The sequence below is a fragment of the Manis pentadactyla genome, chromosome 4 (assembly GCF_030020395.1).
Source record: "Manis pentadactyla isolate mManPen7 chromosome 4, mManPen7.hap1, whole genome shotgun sequence".
In the NCBI taxonomy this organism is placed as follows: Eukaryota; Metazoa; Chordata; class Mammalia; order Pholidota; family Manidae; genus Manis; species Manis pentadactyla.
In genome coordinates, this window is record NC_080022.1 from 133,488,949 (window position 1) to 133,508,674 (window position 19,726).

General features: G+C 44.6%; 1 protein-coding gene across 5 annotated transcripts in view; it reads right to left on the minus strand.

Moving 5' to 3' along the window:
- LOC118916537 (ubiquitin carboxyl-terminal hydrolase 43-like) overlaps nucleotides 1-19,726 on the minus strand; it is a 71,716-nt gene that overhangs the window by 51,815 nt on the left and 175 nt on the right. The window contains exons 1-4 of one of the 5 annotated variants that reach the window (XM_057500874.1): nucleotides 18,858-18,983; nucleotides 12,777-12,948; nucleotides 10,693-10,824; nucleotides 3,842-3,945 (exon numbers count right to left, since the gene is read on the minus strand). In XM_057500874.1, the coding sequence (XP_057356857.1) occupies nucleotides 3,842-3,945; nucleotides 10,693-10,824; nucleotides 12,777-12,938 (398 nt within the window). In that variant the 5' untranslated portion in view covers nucleotides 12,939-12,948; nucleotides 18,858-18,983. Of the gene's footprint in view, nucleotides 1-3,841; nucleotides 3,946-10,692; nucleotides 10,825-12,776; nucleotides 12,949-18,857; nucleotides 19,654-19,726 lie in introns of those variants that run through there. The other 4 variants (XM_057500875.1, XM_057500873.1, XM_057500872.1 and 1 more) reach the window with 4 other exon arrangements.

Here is a 19,726-nt window from a genome sequence, read left to right on the forward strand (position 1 = left end):
AGAGAACCTGGCATGTCATAGGCATGATTAAATATCTAGAGAAAAAATGGGCATATCTGGTTAGATTTTCTCTCTTGTGGGCAAGGTATTAGGCTCCTTGCTGTAGCCAGTGGATCATGCACGTTATCAGACACTCAAATACTTGAAAGAAGGAAAGAAAGAGAGTACATGGGGACAGAGGGGAAGAGGGTAGAGAGACGAGAGAGCAGAGAAGTAAGTGAATGTGTTGTGCAAGGACCCCAGTGGGTGGTACCTGGTGGCGATTATTCACAACCCTTCCCCACGGTCTAACACACCCTTGCCTTGTCCTCCCCTTTCCTTTCTGTATTTTCTTTTCTCTCCTTCTCCTGTCTCATTTTTCTTTCAAGCAGCCTCTGCTTTGAGCAGAGAAAAGATGGAAGCCCTACAAGTAGCTTTCATGGCCAGAAAAGGTCAGTAGTCATGAAATCCAGGTCTCCCCTACACGTACCACATCTCTCAGGAAATAAGTGGGCCTCCCTTCATGTATAACAATGAGGCTTGGCTCGCTTAGAAGAGAGTTTATTTTCCCAATGTGCTAAGTAACCAAGCGCAGGAACATGTGCCCAGGGGTCATTCTGGCTGTCACACTTGGTCCTCCTTCCCAGTGGGGCACAGAGTAAGTGAACTGCTCAAGTGCTGTGGATTTTCCGCTCCATAAGAACAGCGCTGGCCTTCTTCCAAAGCATTTCAGAGACTATCTGGTCTCCTAAATAAACAATCGCCTCAAAGAGAGCCATCATTTCCAAGTCTTTTTTAAGGATGTGTTTTTTTTAAGGATCCTTTTTAAGGATGAGTACTTGCTGATTAATGGACACAAGGCAATGTAATTTATTTTCAAGTGTTTTCTTGAAAGTCTGTGCTCATAAAATTCACAAGAAGTTGGAAAGACTGTTAAATCACTGAAACTTTATATCTTACACAATTTTGTTTGTACAAAAATGCAAGTTAAATATAAACAAAGCAATGATAATTTTATGCAAATCTGTTTTATGTGATCTTCAGTTATGTATAAAAGTTTCTTGGTTTGGTTATTTGTGAAAATACCAATACCAGATTGAATTACTATCTATTGGCAAAGGATCCAAAGAGCTTACTTCAGCATTAATCTTATACACAGTTAAGTGCATTTCCTATTTTGAGATCACCTAAACACTGGAAAAAAGAAAAAATGAAAGGGCAGGATATCCATAAACGAACAAATCATTTGGCTGTCATGTATCATAAAACACAACCCCCACACACCTGTACAATAAACATTATGTATTACACACACACATGGGTGTACATGTGTGCATGCATGTAAACACATACGCAAGCATGTACCCACAGCCAGTCATAAAACAAAGCTTAATGACAGGCTACTTCCAGTTCAATACTCAGCTTTGCATTTTTTCTTACTTCATCAAATGAATAATTTTTGTCACCTTCCCATTCTGTGGGAAGATCCCAGAATGGAAAAGATCTGGACCATAGTCCTCTAGGTCTCCTTTCCCTTCTTCAAGTGTAACAGAATTCTCTGCTGGTGTCCTATGTGAAGATAATCGGCCTTTTTTTGGACCTTTTGTTGAGATCAGCAACTAGGTCCTTAAAGACATTAATCCCAAGGCCACTGGTTACAACATAACTACATTTGAAGGAACAATTCAAGAGATCTCTTGTGAGCATCTGAAGCACGCCACCACCAGAACCAAAGGCAGTATTTTCAAGACTCCATTTGTTTGGCTTCATGCCTTCTACAATCTCTTGTAAGGTATTAATATCTACTCCATCTCCTTGAATAATTTTAAGAGAAGCAGACAGCAACTTGTAGCTCTTTGAGTGCTCAGTAACAGGGAACTTCTTACCTAAAATATCCAAAACCTTTAATACAGTGCCAAGAGGATTTCCAGAATTGGGTCTGATTATCGGTGGTGCCGCTGTACTTCCTGATAATATTAAATGTCTTAGATCTTCACCCCATATTTTCTCACAGGCATTAAAAATGTCATAGCTATCGCTGACCACAGATGCAGGCACTGATGAAAACTGTGTTACTACATGTTCAAAAGCGTCTTTTTCACTGTCTTTCCCCCAAACTGTTACGGTACTGTGCTCTGCCGCTGCAACAGAATAAACTGCAATAGGATCTTTTGTTCCATAGTATTTTTTAATTAAGGCAATTCCCACTACCGTGTCTGTGCTTTTGAAGTTTACCAAGTGAGCAGGCCCTCCTATGCCACCAGTCTCTTGAGAAGAGACTCCTCTGTAGCCAAAGTCATTGTATTCCAATAGCCAAAGTAACTTGTATTCCAGACCATCTAAGTTACCAGAGGTTTCTAACGAATATTTGGCCAATATTTTTTTCTGCTCTGTAGAATTTGTAGCCACTCTGATTGAATACCAGGACTGAACAAGAACAGTCCCAATCCAATCTGTAAGCCAGTAGCACTCTGGATCTGTGTTTTCCACTGTGAAGAGAACATTTCCTTGGGCAATGACAGAGCCTTCTCATATCCAACTATTTTTACTGGCAATCACTGAATATCATATAAATCCTAAGTCAGGTCACTTTCTGGGCAATTTTAAGTCTTCTCCTCCTTTTCAAATACAAAGAATACAAATCCCCAAAATGCATGGAAGTAAATGGCCATTAAGTAAGTGAATGCCAGAAGACTGAATAACTGTTATTTTATTTGATATAAATAAGAGAAAAAAAACAACAGGAGACTTAGGAAAGACACAGCAGAGCAAAGGAAAAGTGAGAGTACATGAAACACTCAGAGAAAAGCGTGCCTTTGAAAATGATCTAATGCAACATCCAGAAGAAAAATATAGAAAGTGTTTTGGTGTCCATAATGAAGAATGAGAGGGCAGAGTTTCTGAGCAACTAAAGTAACAACAGAAAAGTCACAGGAAAAGAACAAGGCAAGATGGAACAGCAAAGGAAGAGGAATTCCAAAGAAAGCAGAAGCAGGCCTCGTGCTTCACAGATCTATTAAAGGTCTAACCCTGGTTTGCCCTCGCTATGCGTCCTCTGGAAAAGACCAATCTGAGATTGTAACTCACCTCCTGGGGTTCTTGTAAGTATTAAAAAAAAAATGTAGGGGTGAGCATGTCACCTAACTGATGCTCTGTAACCAGTGGCTCCCTAAATCCTGATTATTGTGCTCATTTCCACCTCTAAGCAGGGTTCATTCTTGTTGAGTATGTTCTAACCCATTCAATCCTACTCATCCTTCAGAGTCCGTCAAAAGGCACACCTCCTCCAAGAAGCTCAGGGACGTTTCTCCCCTTTCTGATTGCTCACTGCAATTAGTACTCTCAATAAAACATTATTACTTGACAATAAGTCTACCTTCTTTGAATCTCTCAAATGCTGATATATAAAAGCCCAAAGGGAACTTTTCTGAAGTCAGAGTGTGTAATTATATATTTTTTTATATCTTCCATAATGCTGGGAAATCTTGAGCTCGAGATAACATGTAAAACTGGACTCTCTGGCTATAAAGAACAAACAGGAAGGGTCTGGCCAACTTTTCAGTGATTGTCTGCTGATAGATCCCAGCCTCCACATTTATATTCTGTAGAACCACCCTTGCATTGAACCTCCTTGCAAGCCCAGAAGCCAGCAAGAAAGTTAAAAGAAATACTAAAGGTCAGAGATGACAGAAGTGACTGGTTGACTGGGACCTGTAATGGGAAAGAGAGGGTGTCTGTGGTTTTTGCTGTTTTGTGATCTCAGGGTAACTGTGGCAATGGTAGGCTAGTTGCCAGCATACAAATTTGGTGAATCTTCGGGAGATACCTTCTAAACACAGTCCATTCTTACCTATATTCTTACCTATATTGGGCTTGAAAGTGGCTTTGCACAAAACTCTGACCTAGAGAAAGCTGAGCCGATGGCGACGGGAGGTTTTCAGAGGTTTTACTGGCTTCAGGCTGAATCTGCAAAGAAATGAGGAAAGGAAGCACAATTAGATAAATTTCCTATCACTCCAGCACGTCCAGGCCAGTGAGCCTCTGGCCTACTCCTGGGCCCACATCGCCCCTCACTGGGCCTGGGTTCGGCAGAAACTGGACCTTCAGTGTTGCCTTTACCATAATTCACTGCTCCTCCACTCACTTGACCTCCTTAAGAGAGAATGTGTTGAAAGAGCTGAAGCATGAACCTTGGGGAATGCGCACACACACTCACCCAGCCTAAACTACCGCCTCTGGACTCATTATCCCATCCTTCATCTCCATCCTGCTGGGGCTCGTGTTTCTGGACACCTCCTGTACATGTCATGTGGGCGTGCTACCATCACTTCAAAGACGTTACACCAAATCTTCCCATCTTCCCCATCCACATCTTCCCGTGAGCCAGTCTTCACATGAGGGCTGTTTTTCCCAGACAAACCAGGCTTTGCCCCTTAGCGCACTGCACACACCTCCTTCACTTCACTTATGGGTCCTACTGACCCTTCTTCATGTTCTCTTCTGCATCGGTTCCCTTTGCTGCGTGGCAAACTACCCCAGACTAGTGGCTTAAAACAACAGAAGACTGTTCTCTCTCGCATCTTGATCAGCGCCCCAGGCCAAATCAGTGCCCCAGGCCAAAATCAAGGTGTCAGCAAGGCCAAGCTCCTTCCTGACAGTCTTGAGAATATACTCCATGCCTCTTCCAGTTTCTGGCGGCTGTGGGAATTCTGCGGCTTGTGGCCACACTGCTCCAGTCTTCAAGGCCAGCATCTTCAAAGAGCCGGGAAAAGGAATGCGTGTGAAGTGTTTGGGGCGAAGTATACCAATATTTGCAATGTAATTTAAAGTGCATCATTTTTTAAAAAGGTGATGAAAAAAATAGATGGAGTGATGAGTAGATAGAGGGATGGAGAGATGGATAAATGTGGTAAAGCAATTTTATTAAAATGTAAACCATAGAATCTAGGTTCACTGTATGATTAATTCAACTTTTCCATATGCTTGCAATTTTCCGTGATAAAACAGTGGGATAAACAAGAGGGACAAATACTCAGAAAGGTAGCTCTTACTCATCCTTCTATTTGATGAAGCACAATTTGACCAGAGTACAGGATGTGCAGAGGGAAGTAGAAAACAGGGCTGGAGAGCAAGTCCAGTGCCATGCTGGGTGCAGCCCTCAGTGTCCTAAGGATGACCACCTGGGTCAGGACACAGCCTAGTACCAGGGCTAAGAATAACACCCTGGAATCAGATGGTCAGGGTTCAAATCCCTGCACTGCCGCTTATCTGAGGGAGTTATTCAGCCTCTGATTCAGCTAAATAAATTACTTTATCTCTTTGTTTAATGTTTCCCAACTGTAATAAAAGGATCATAAATGAAAGTATTTATCTGATAGGGATTTTTCAAAATTTCAACAGTGAATATACACGAAACACTTGGAAGAGTGGCCGGCACACAGTGAGCACTACATAAATGTTTGTTCTGGTTACACAGTGGGGAGTATCTGATGTATGGGACCTAGGCGGTAGCTACATGCACAGAGGGATGCTTTAGCTTGATAGCCAGGCACAGGATGAAGGAGGTAAGTCTGGAATGAGCACACAGGGTAGGAGGCTTGAAGGTCAGGCCAAAACAAGGTAGACTAGACCAGGAGCCATGAAAATGAAAAGGAGGGATTGGCCCAAGACGTAACCGTGTATGCAGCTCATAACAGCACCTGCTGGGGAGCAGGGGCAGAGTGAGGGAGGAGAGAAACAGGGCCAACGCCAGGCTTCCAATCTGGTGCCTGGAGAACGTTCCATTAGCAGAAGAGGAAATTATCAAAAGGAGAAGTGGGTCAGGAAAGGGCCTGTGGAGTTGGAGGCAATCAACACCCAGAGACATCTCACAGCAAACAGACAAGGGCTCAGCGGAGAAAGGACTCGTCCCCCTTGGACACAGGGGAAGGCTGGCATTTGTGGCTGCCCAGGATTCACTCCTCCTCTTTGGCAGCAGCACCCCTTTCGAACACTGAATTCAGCCCATGGGGAGGCGGGCAAGGCTCTTTAACAGGGGTCCTACCCTCCCTTACCAAGAGTCAGGCCCAAGACCCCTGATGGACTGGTGAGACATGCCTGCCCTGCACTTGAATCCTGAACAAAGCGACCACAAGGCCAAGACATGGATTCTAGCAGCAGTGTCCAGGCCAGAGAGCAGAGCAGTTCCTGCCACTGCCAACCACAGCCTGGAGCTGATTCTCAACCGTTCCAGGCCTGGTGCTTCAGCCTTCCCTTGGACCCTGTGTGCCGGCCTTAGCCTTTTGATAAACTCCCTTCTTCTCCGAGTCAGCGGAAGTTGACTGCTGTTACTTGCAACCCGAGACTTCACAATGACTGCAGGCTGCTAGGACATCACGGTGATGATGCAGCACGCTGGGAGTGGCAGGGGAAGGGGTCCCCAGGTTTGGGGAATGGAAAGAAAATCCAGAACGAGGCTGCAGTGAGAGGCAGCAGAGGGTCATTCCCAAAGCATGGACTGTGAGGTCAGACCAGGCTGGCTCTGCTCTGCTGGCCAAGTGACCCTGAATCTCTCTGAGCTTCATTCCACATCGAAAAGGAAAAGCAGGGCATCTACCTCATGGAGCCATCATTAAAATAAAAAATGGTGATGTGTATGTCCTACCTGGCACACAGTAGGTGCTTAATGTTAGCATCCTGGTCCTCTCCCCAACCTCATCCCTTTCTTAATTCTGCCCAAGTAGCACTCTCTGTAAGATAAACTGGTAACAAGATCATTTGTGTGATGGTGTCTATAGGGCAGTAAAAATACGCCCTTTTGGCCAGATGAAAACATTACAACAACTGAGAAGAAAGTGGTTCTTCCCGTTTCAAATAAATCTAGCTATATGGCTTTCACACATTTGAAACAGAAATAACCTCAAAGAGAAAAATCACCCAGAGTTACACAGAGGGATAGTCCCCTTCCCTTCTTGGAGGGGGAAAATGAAGTTTTCTACCAAATAATCCCAATGATTCTGCTCTTTACCTTCAAGTGTTCACAGCCGGGTCTCCACAGGCAGCCCAGTTGCCTGAGAGCAAATGTCAGAAGGGGCTTTGACCCCAGAGAGAGTAAAAGATCTTTTTTGGCTTCAATCAGGTCAAAAATTAAGAGCCAGGCAAACTCCTCACTCTGGCCCACAGCCACCCCCGTTCTTGCCTGGCTCGTGGCCACTGTGGCTCCCTGGCAGTTCCCAGGCCCACTAAAGGAACAGGAAGCAGCTGGCGTGGCCAGGGACAATGAGCGAGGGGCAGAGAGGGGCCTGAAATGAGGCTGAGGGGTTGGCAGGCCCAGTCAGGTAGGGCCCAGTCAACCACGTAGCAGCCCGGATTTTGTTCTAGGTACAACAGGAAGCCACCGGAGAAATTTCAGCAGGAGAGTGACATGATGTTACTCCCTTTCTGAAGAGGTCACTCTGGCTGCAGTGGGAACATACATATAGTAAAGGGGCACAGTGGAAATTGGAAGACCAATTATGGGTGCTTTTATATGGGTCTTGAAGTTGTGAGAGAATTACTAGCAAGCCCTCTTGGCTTAAACAGACACAGTGCCATCTTAAAGGAAGCTTGGGGTGGAGGGGGGATGTACCATAGTTGGGAGCAAAGGCTACAGAGCAGTGGCTCTCAACCGAGGATGCTTCTGACCCCCTTGGGGTGCTTGGCAATGGCTGGAGACACTCTGCTTATCAGTCACAGCTGCAGGGGCCACTGGCATTCAGTGGACAGGGGGATGCTGCAAATGTTCTAATGCACAAGACAAAGAACTCTCCATCCCCAAACTTCGAAAGTGCTGAGGCTGACACCCTGTTCTACAGCCATAGTTCCCAGCTTTGGATCCTGGCTGTCCCACTGCTTTCCTGTGTGACTCAGAGCAAGTTACTTACACTCTCTGAGGCCCTCCCCACCCTTATGGCTGATGCCTTTCCTGCCACCAAGGGACAGAAGAAGAAGACTGAAAAGCAGTTTAGAAGGCTGTCTATCCCTCTCACTCTCCAGATGGGAAGAGCTGCCTGGCACAGCCAGGGAGGGTGGGGGGGGAACCAGGACAAGATGCCTGCCCTGTGCAGCCAGCAGAAGACAGTCACGACAGGAAAGGGACCCACACACTGCTGTGGAAACAGACAGACTCAGGTTCAATTCTTCCTCCGAGTAGAAGTTGAGTAACATAGGACAACTCACTTAACTTAAATGTTCATGAACTATAAAATATGAGCTGTCCTTGCAAATATAAAGGCATGATAACTCCTTAATTTATTAGCCCCATTCGAGAGTTTATGCGTCACTAGTGAAATTAAGTTATGAAAAGCATCCAGTTATGACACATAACATTCAATGAAGAGTATCTTTACAAAAAAAATACATTATTATGACTTCAAAATGTGTTCACTTGAAGATCATGGAATATACAGTGTGGTGGACATGCTTATCTGCTCAGCATTCCTTTCTTTGAAGAAGCAATGAGGCCCAAATCTATAAAACCCTCTTTGGTCGTATGATTTGGGTGGAGTTCCCCACTCTACACACATGCAACCCAGCTGTGCTCAATCGGAATATTCCATTCTGCTGGCCACCTGCCCGGCAAGGGACAGGGGAACTGCACTGGGACATTCACTGTGGACTTTGTCGGGAACCCCAAGCTCTGGAGACTGTCTGAGCACTGCAGGGACCCCTCCTGCCACCATGTGGGCAGAGGCAGCCTGAGAACGAAGCCAGAGACGAGAGCTAGAGAGCTGAAGACTTGGTGACATCATCTAGGCCCTTGGTACGGCCGAAACTAATGCGGGATCAGCCCTTGGATTTACAAGTTATAAAAGCCAAGAAATGTCCTTTCCTTTGTTGGATCAAGTTATATTTCTGTCACTTGCAACTAAAAGGGTCTGAATAAGATAAACAGAAAATCGCTATACATACCAGAAAAATCCCCCATTATCCCACAACGCAGAGAAACCACTGTAACCTTTGAAGGTATGGTCCTCCCAGGTTCTGTTGTGCTGTTGTTTTTCTTTGTTTCATTTGTGTGTTTTTGGGGTGCCTGGGGTGGTTTTTTTTTAAATAAAGAAAATAGGCTTTAAAGCCAGACCCTCTTGGGCTTGAATCCTGACTTGGTCCCTTTAGCTCTGTTGCTTTGAGAAGGTTACCCAACCTCTCTGATTCTTGGATTACCCATATATAACCTGGGAATAATAACCCTAGCAGCACTCTGTAAATGACAATAGATACTCATACTGTATGTAACAGCCCACACGGTGATCTAAGGAGTGCAGAGTCTGTATAATCATTACTTCCCTTGTTCCCTGCACCTCACCTCCTGCTGTGTTGGGTGTGAGGACCGCTTGTGTGGCTGCCATACTCTGAGCTTTTAATCACATTATATTATTTAAAATAGGTCTGTGCTCATTTGACACACATACGGTTATGTTCTTCTTTTCTTAAAATTACAACTTGTCACCTTAAGAGACAAAGAAATAAAGACAATAGCAGGCTATGTGGTCAAGTTTTAAAAAAAACTTCCTGAGACATTCATTTAAAAAAAAAATAAAAATTGCATATATTTAAGGTATGCAACATGGTAATTTGATATACATACAGAGTGAGGTGATTCCTGCAATCAAACGAGTATGTCATCTCCTCTCATAGTTACCTTTTCGTGCGTGTGGCGAGAGTGCCTCAAATCTACTCTCTTAGCAGATCCCCAGTACTCGGTACAGCACTATTAACCGTAGTGATCAGGCTGCATGTTACATCCCACCCACGTGCAGCTGCCATTCATTCGTCGTTACTCTAGAGTCACGGGCTCTAAGCTAATAATGAACGGACGGAAAGTGACAGCTGAAGGACTTCCACACTTTCAAAGCATTTTTTAGTTGATTCACAACAGGGGTGGGAAAAACTGTGTCCAGATTTAAAACAAACAAAAGAAAAGCCTGGTAAAGCTGTTCTTGGAGCTGCACCTGGATTAATTTTGAGACACATCAGATTATTTATGAAAGCTTGTGAAACACACCTAAATTACAGCAGGGTATTCATGGATATTGTTTCAAGAACTTTGCTCGCTTGTGGTATAATAACCTCACTCACTCGTACTTTCTTAAGTGAGAGATTAAAGGATAGCAGTAGAGCAGGACCCAGGACTGATCTTTATTTGGCAAAGCCCATAAAGAATATACATCACTGATAAATCAATTAACTGTGGCTACTCCAAATGATGGTGGTGTTTTCTTACTCCCAAACGTTTTCGGTTTCACCAAAATCTGGGAATACTAAGTGCACACACGTAAAGGTCACCCATCACCTGTGTCCTGAGAGAAAATACTGGAGATTTTGTAGGATATGTACCGGAGAACACAATGGTAGCATTAAAATGGTAACATCAGAAAATGATGGAATGGTACTCAATGGCCTCAGAGGACCATTCTAATGCACAGAATATAGACAATTAGGTGATTTTCGAACTTGAAGCCAAAAAGAAACCCTATTCACTCTATTACTGGGAATAGAGAGGGAGAGAAATACCGCCATGCTGTGTGTACAACAGAGCTAAGAAAAAGGAGTATGGAACAGCGCTGGGCATGCAGCAGCCAGGACACACGGGAATCTGAGAATCTGAATTTCAAGATTCAGTTTTGAGTAGCTGAGTATACATTCAAGTGAAAACAAGAAAATCAAATACAATGTGCTGCCTGCAGAGGGACTGACCTTCTCGGGCGCTGGCCCTCGGCAGGAGCTCTCCAGGTCCTCGTGCACGCGATCCAGCAACCAGAGCAGGAACTCCAGGGCATCATGCTGGGAATGGCCTTGGAACTGAGAGCCATACCTGGAAACAGCATTCTGAAAGGGAGGAAATAATGCCAGAGGGTCAGTGTGACCCTTCCAACAACCAAATAAGGGCCTGTAAGCACCAAGTCTACCAGTGGTCACCATTCAGCCCCAACCTGGAATGACTGCATAGAGCAGCATGCAATGAGAAATTTCCTGCTGAAGCCAGCTCTTTTTGGGTAGCGTCCCCAAATGCTATATGGGCCTTCTGTATAGGACAGGGCACCTTCCCCCACCCCAAGAAAGACTGTTAATGTATGTACTGCTTTTGAAAACCCACACGGTTGTCTCTGTTGAATGTGGGGATGCTGTTGACCTCTGCCCTCCCAACAGCTCTTGTCCCTTGATTGATCACTGGGGGGTGAGCTTCCCAGGCTTGCCTCCACCAGTCTCTGTCTATGCTGTCTCTCTCTGTCTGCCCCACAGGGGTGCAGCCCCTTGCCCGAGTCTCTCCCTCAGTGGTTTCATTCACCCTCTCATAGTGAAGTGGACATTCTTAAATACCAAGCATGTACCCCCCTTCCTGCCTCTTCCCAATATGCATGAAATCAAAGAAGTACAAACTTCTCTTTCTGTGATTGATCACAAGATGGTTGAGCTGGTCCTTCATTCCTACTAAGTGCCTACCAGGTTGCCGGATACTATTCTAGGGATGAGGACACAACAAACAAGACGGACAAGAATCCCTGCTCTCACGGCACTTACATGCTCTCCGCCTATTAAACTGTGGAACAGTTTTGTCATTTTCTCTGTAAATGCTTATTCCCATTTTTTAAAGTTTATTTCAAAGGGTAATATAGGTACATACTTATGAAAAATTCAAAATATAAAGAAGGATGACAATGAAGAGTCTGCCTTCTACCCAGCCCTCCCTGCCTGGATGCCCCTCCCCAGGGGGAGGCTTACTAGTTGCTCAAGCAACTGTCCCATGCACCTGAGCTTCTGGGAGTAAGCGAACATGATCTGCACACAGTACGTGACAGTGGCTTGTCCCATCCTTACACTGAAGAGCCAGTCTTCAAGCCTCGTTCCACACAGATGTGTTCTCTGCTCACGCCCACAGGGAACAGTGTAAGCCAGGCTATGGCCCCCAGACAATCCTCAGCACCACCAATCAAATCAAATAGCTTCGGCTGTTTTTCTTTCTTTTAACCTTCTCTTGGGATTTAAAGGAAACTTTCAGATGAGATGAAACAAAAGTCAAGATTTAATTAACTGAAATACTAGCTCTGAGTCTATTCCAATTACACTAGCATGGGTTCACTAGGGAATCTAGTTTGGATTTTCCTTCCAAGCTTCTCTGCACTTTGATGTGCAGAGTAGGGTCTTGTGTTTTTTCTTGGCCAGATTTAGCAAATAAAAACACAAGATGCCCAGTGAAATTTGAAGTTCAGATAGACAATGAATGTTTTTAGTAAAGATATGTCCCGTGCAATATTTGGGATATCATTATTCTAAGAAGTTGCTCATTGTTGATCTGAACTTCAAATTTAACTGAACATTGTCTATTTTACCAGCAACCCAACTCCTAGTCCTCCTCAAACCTATATCCTTAGTACCAACATTCTTTCCTTGGGGAGCAGCCAGCCCCTCCAACTTAAAATCTCTAAAATCAGCGCTTGCTTCCTCCTAACATCAGTCCTCTTTTACATTTTCTCTCCACCCACATCAGTCAGCTGTCAAGCCATCTGGATTTGGGTTCCCGATTTGTCTCTGCCTTGCCCCCTTCAGTAAAGCCCCTTCCCACCATGGAGTATAACAACTGTTCACCCAGATGACAATACACACCTTCAAAGGTGCCCAGCCCCAAGACTGTCCCCTTGTCAATGCACTGTCTGCATGGTAAAGCAGACCCATTTCCCTCCAGCCCAGCTGGATAATGGCATGCCCTCCTCCAAACCCTGACTCCTGCCACCTAACAATCCAGGCTTCCTCTCTGCTCCGGCCCCATCCGTGTCACTCACCACTCTCTGTGTTTCAAAGACCCAGGCCATCAAACCACTCAGGTGCTCCACATGTATGTTCTCACATGTAGAGTCCACACCTTTACTTTTTCTTTCTTTCATGAAAAATCCAACCCCCTCCTGCCAATCAGGCTGATCCTTGAAGACTGCCACTCTCTTCATCTGAGCCTGACTATAAAGAAAGAATTTGACAACTTCAAAAAGATAGACAAGATAGGGCATTAAAAATATCCTTTTACATAAACATAGTAATTCTACTTTGGGGGCTTTAGCCTAAGGAAATGAAAAATACAAGCAAAGATCTCTCTATGTATCAAAGTTACCTGAGGGACACTTATGGCACACTCAGATGGCCTTAAAAGTTATGCCTGAGGAAATGAGGGGAAAAAAAAAAATGATCCTGTCATTTTTTTAAAAGTGTGTAAAACTATATATTTGATATTTTAAAAATACATTTATAGACAGGAAGATAAAAGACTGAAAATATAGGGCAAAATATTAACCAATAGTTGTCATAGAAGGATAGGACCATAGATGATTTTTTTTCATTTTCATTTGTACATTGCAAAAATCTTTTTTTATTTAAATATAGTTGACATACAATGTTATGTTAGTTTCAGATGTACAACAAATTGATTCAACAGTCATACACATTATGAAATGATCACAATAATAAATGTACTTACCATCTGTCACCATACAAAGTTTTTATAGTATTATTGGCTATATTTCCCTATGCTGTGTTTTTCAACCCCGTGGCTTATTTATTTTGTAATTGGAAGTTTGCACACTTCAATTCCTTTCACCTACATTGCCCTTGCCCCAACCACACCATGGCAACCACCAATTTGTTCTGTATTTATGGGTCTATTTCTGTTTTGCTTGTTCATTTCTTTTATTTTCTTAAGATTCCACATTTAAGTAAAATCACATGGTATTTCTCTTTCTGTGACTTGTTTCTCTTGGACCTCTGGGTCCATCCAACTTGTCATGAATGGCAAGACTGCATTCTTTTTTATGGCTGAGTAATATTCCACTGCATATATGTACCACCTTTTCTTTATCCATTCATCTATTGAAGTATACTGCCAATTTTTTTACAGTGAATATTGTTCTTTATTAACTTTTTCCAATTATAACAGTACCTGATGTTTTAGCATTTAAAAAAAAATAACTTTACGTACTGATACCTGCAAAAGACATACCCACAGAAAGTCTACTAGAATGTTACAATTGCCTTAAAGCTAAATCTCACTTGGGAGGGATGAATGGAAATATATTTGGTATTTCTACCCTGCCACAAGGCACAGTTCTATCCAAGTGTGTGTTTTTTTTCCTCCTTGACAACACTGATAATTTTTAAAATATTTCATACTAAAACTATTCCTGGTTATTTCATATTTCTGGTTGTTTCTGTGAATGAAATCAAATTTTTATATATTCCAGGTGGTTATTGCTTTTGACTTTCTATCTTGTATCTGACCTCATCAGTGACACCAAGAATTTTAAAATAAGAATTTCTGGAACCATTTAGTAATTTTCTTTCCTTTCAGTATTTTTTATTTCACTTCCATTTCATGTCTTCCTGTTTTGTCCAGAATTTCTAAAACCTAAGAGTGATGAAGAAGGCATCCTTATTTTTAAAAAGCAATGCCTCTAAATCTATCACTTGAGCATTCTGTATGCCTAAAATTGTAGGGCTAAAACCGATCCTTATTTACATAAGCTAAGATAAATTCCAGATGGTTGAAATCCTTAATATAACCACAGGAAAACTATAAATGCATGACAGAATATTATTAAAAGGTATAATATAAATAAACCTAAAACTTCCAGTATCTGTGTAGGGAGAAGAAAAAGAAACCTTGGTGAAAATATCTGCAGCAAATATGACAAGGGTGGAGGAATGTATAGAAGTAAGTAAAGAGAACACCAAGACCAAAGCAGAATGAACAGACAATTCCAAGAGCAATCTTAGACCCAGGGAGGAGACATGGAAAAATCCTATACCTCACTCCTAATCAAAGAAATAAAAATGATGTTTTCTTTCTGTTCAATAACTTTAAAAAAGGATACCAAACACCCAGGAAAATATACATTACTGGTGTGTCTGAAACTTGATGTAATTATTTGGAAAGGAATTTGTCAAGGCAGGTGCTAAAAATAATCAAGCCAAATAAAGTTGATTTTAAAAGTAAAAAATGGTAAACATTTTAAATTAGGATGTTATTAGGTACACACACATCAAAACTCATCAAATTCTACACTTCAAATCAGTGCATTTTTATTTAGCTATGAGAAAAAAGGAAATTCTGCCACTTGCAACAACATGGATAGCCCTTGAGGTCATGATGCTAAGTGAGAGAAGTCAGAGTAAGACAAATACTATAGAATATCTACTATATGTGGAATCTAAGAAAACCAAAATCGAAAAGCAGAGAGTAAAATTGTGGTTTTCAGGGGCTGAAGGGTTGGGGAAAGGAGATGTTTAAGGGTCCAAATGTGCAACTAATAAGTAACTAGACATGGAGACCTAACATAATATAGTGATTACAGACAACAAAACTGTATTATAAACATTAAACTTGCTCAGAGACTAGGTTTTAATGGTTCCCAACACCAGAAGAAAGGATAATTATGTGAGACAATAACATGTTAGCTAATGCTAACTATGGCAATCATATTACAATAAAAATGCATCCAGTGAATACTGTTGTACAGCTTGAACTTACACAGTGTTGTATGTCAGATATAACTCATTTTCACTGTACATAATTTATACCTCAATAAAGTTGGTTTAAAAAGCAAAAAACATAAAAAATAATAAAAGGGTCATATCTTTGCTTTCACCATGCAATTTCACTTCAAGGCATTAAAAATTATATTTTACAGAATACTTAATGCTAAGAAAAAGTCTTATGATAATATTTAAGTAAAAAAAGCAGGATAGAAAACCAGAATTTCCAATTGTTTGTACATGCTTTGAAACACATCAGTATGTTTATGATGGTTATCTCTAGAAGGTGGAGTTCCAGATCAATTTTTTACATTTTAGCACTTTCCAATTTTGTATACTATATGCATATTTAGTTACATCATTAGAAAAGCAAAGTATTATAGACAATCCCACAGACAGGACTTCTTAAAATGTATTCATTCACTTGCTGTTAAAACAGACAGTGAACCTACCACATTTGGGAGACTGGGTGGCACCAGGCTCAGGAAGGGGAGACACCACAAACCCACTCCATTTGCCTGGTTGGGATCAGGGGTAACTCACTCCAGCATGGAGATCCCTTCTCAGTTTCCTGTCTTTCTCTGTCTGAAGCCAGTAATCCCTCCTGAAGACCAAACTCCTTAAGAAAACCTTATGTGGCATGTCCCCAGTCAATTCTTCAGCCCCTCCCACAGCCACATGGGCTTCCATTAATTCATTTCATCAGTCATTTATTCTGCACCACCAGCAGGGGGCCCCCTCAGCCCCACCTCCTCACCCTCCCGCTTAGTTGACCCTTCATCCTCCAGAACTCAACTCCATGGTCACCTCTTCTGGGACACCTTGGGTGAGGGGGCACCTGCCCCAATCAATCACACCTTCCTACCAGCCTTGCTAGAGCGCCCTGACTTCTTATTCCCTTGCGCTTGTCACCAGCTCTTATCCCGTGCCTGTGTGATTCTCTCATTAATGTCCATCCATCCCTCCGGCTGGACTATAAACTCAAGACAGTGGCCCCAGGTTCCAGTTTTGTATTTCTCGTGTATTGCATGCTCCCAGGACAGTGTCTGGACACTCAAGAAGTATGTGTTGGATGAATGAATGTTTCCTCATCTGTAAAATAAGAAGAGCCCACCTAGATTTCAATCAGCAGGGTTTAAAAGCCCAGATTCTGGAATCCTCCACTCCCTCCAAGGCTGGCTACCCCAAAAGTCCAGGAAACCCCAGATAATATCACCCTTGTTAACATATTCACAACTAGATCATCCTTCAATTCCCCAAGGCTCGCAGGCCCTAGAGACTTAAGAGCAGGAGTGAGGTAGGAAATCTTGGTGAGTCACCAAAGGTGATTACTGATTGGGAAGATTTTTTAAAACTACTGTTGCCTCTCCTAACGATGCAGTAATCAGATGAGCATGTACCTGGCATGGGAAGAAGCACACAGAGGTGACCTCTCTCCCTGCTCTGGGTCTCTGCAGGTGAGCAGGTATAATGGGAAAAACAAATACCTCTTAAGGACCAGGCCCATTCTAAGTGCTGTACCTGTAAGTCATTTAATCCTCACCTCAACCTTATAATAAGGTAGGTACCACTATGGTCCCATTTTATAGATGAGGAAAGTTGGGCACAGAGAGATTTGAGAACTTGCTCAAGGTCACAAATCTCCAGAGACCTTGCAGTTAACCACTGTGCTATGCACCAGAGCTCCATCCTCCACCCCTCCCCATTCCACCTGAGGTTTCACTTTCCAGGGTTTAGGTCTGGAAGCAGATGATTCTCCTTCCAACAAATTGTCAGGTCAGTGGTAGCCTAAGGCTAAGTCAGAATGCTTTCATGATCCACCTCACCTGACCTCACCAAGTAGGCATTTCATTATATCACATCCGTAAAAGAAGGGTGCGTACAGTACAATAAGATACTTTGAGATAGACCTTCTTCACATAACTCTTTTTATAGTATATTGTTATAGTTGTACTATTATTAGTTATTGTTATTAATCTCTGACCATGCCTAGTTTATAAATCAAACTTTACCATAGGTACATGTAGGTATAGGAAAAAAGGGTGTGAATACGGTTTGGTATTATCTTCGGTTTCAGGCATCCACTGGGGGTCTTGGAACGTATGCCCCTTGGATAAGCAGGGACTAGTGTACTGCCTTTCACATTTAAAAAGCAAATGTTGCCAAAAAGAGATACTAATGACACCCATTTGAGCCACTGAGTCTTGCTGAACAGTGTTTCCCTAGTGGAAACAGGAGGAAAATAGAGGTTGTCACCCTTGTGGGTCACGTGGCAAGGACTGGCTTCTCAGGCAGAAACTAGAGAGTGGTGGTGGTTATGGAATGAACACTGACAGGTTCCCCCTTGCCCAAGAACATCACTCACTAGTCTGCAGGGAGCTTCAGCTCTCTGTCCAGAGCTGTGGTCTTCTTAGCAGGAAGCCAGCCCAGCGCATCAATTATCAGGAACTCTTTAACTGGGACCCCAAACACACTGATTTAATCCTGGATGAAGTGATACACATAACGTCCAAATCTTCATGACCCTGCAGCAAGCCAGTAAGTGGTCAGCGACCCTGGGGACTGTGGCGGCACCACCAGGCCAAAGCATCGCAGGGGATTTCATGCACACTAAACAAAAAGATTGCCATCTCCGATGGAGCTCACCCACTGCCTCTCCTGGGCAATCAGCACAGTACCTGGGCAACCGGTCCTTTTTCCACTGGGCTTAAAATAAAATCTAAACTCCTTACCATTGCTTCCAAGCCATTGTGCAATCTGACCAACCACCTCCACGCCCCACTCTACCCTCCTGAGCTCCGGCCACGCTAGTTTTCTTTCCGTGCTTTCTGTTCACAGCTACTGCAGGCCTATGGCCTTCGTACTCGCTGTTCCCTTTACCTGGATTATTCCTAGATCTCAACCTGGCTGCGACCTTCTCATCGTTCGGATCTCAATGCAAGCATCACCTCCTTTCTCCCAGGACTTGGCCTTCAAAGTCAGACTTCCCACACCGCATCCCTCCAAACTGCAAAGAAATTATGCCTGGCGTTAGAACTCTGCCTGCCGCAGAGTCCATTCAACAAAATGTTTGCTGAATGCAAAAATGCTGAAGCCACTCAAATCTACTCACCCCCCTCAAAATACCTGGGAAAGAGTCATAAGGAAATCATGGACTAGCGACTGCACAAGTCAACTCAAGACAAAGGCAGTAACCCGAGGATGAACTGGCAAATGCCACCTAAAGGAGGCCCCAAGAAAACCCCTTTCCTGATGGAGCACTCTTTCCGAGAAGCGAAACCAGAAGGACCGGAACAAGACCGCCGCCTAGCGGCGAGGGCGGCCGTCTGCAGCGAGCCGCCTACCTTGAACTCCGCGGAAAGTTGGGGCGTGTATTCGCGGGTCCAGAGCGCGCGCACCAGCGCCGCCAGCTGCTCGGTGACCTCGGCGCGGCCCGGCGCCGCCCGGTAGCGGCCCAGCGCCAGGAACTCCGCCAGGAGGTCGGTGTTGCTGAGACACTGCACCACGGCGTTCATGAAACAGGTGTTGCCGTGGTTCTTTAAGCCCTGTGCGCCAGGAGGCCGCTCGCCATCGCCGGCGGGGGGCTGGGGCTGGTGTCCAGGCGGGCTCTCCTCCCCGGGGCTCCCGGGCGCTGCTAAAGCCGGGCCCGAGACGCAGTCAAAGCCCCCCTCACCGTCGCCGTCGCAGCGGCCCGGCTGGGGCTGGGGCTGCGGCCCGGGCGGCGAGTCCCCGGGGCGGGAGCGGCTGCCCAGCGCCAGCAGGAAGCGGCTGAACAGGCGACGCAGGGAGCGGCGGGGCCGGGGCGCGGGCGGCCCCTCGGCTGTCGCAGGGGCCCCCAGGCCGGGGTCCATGGCTTCTGCCGCCGCGCTTCCCTTAGGCGGACGGGCCGAGCCGCTCGCAGACACCGACAGCCTCAGAACCGCGCCCGGGCGCCAGCTACCTGCCGGCCAGGTGTGCCAGGACCGGGCGGAGGCGGGGCCACGGGCGGGGTCGCTCCGCCCCGCGCGGGAATCGGGCCGCAGGACCCGCCCCAGGGCAGCGCCCCTCGCCCGCCGGGGACCCAGCCGCACCGACTGGGGTGCGGGCGCTGGGAACCGCCGGATTCACGTTCCCCACCCTTTCTGACCTCCGTAAGCCCAACGACCTGAATTTAACCTCTGCTCCTATTCTCCTCCCAGCCTTCAAGCTGTGGAAACAATAGATGAAAGCGCCT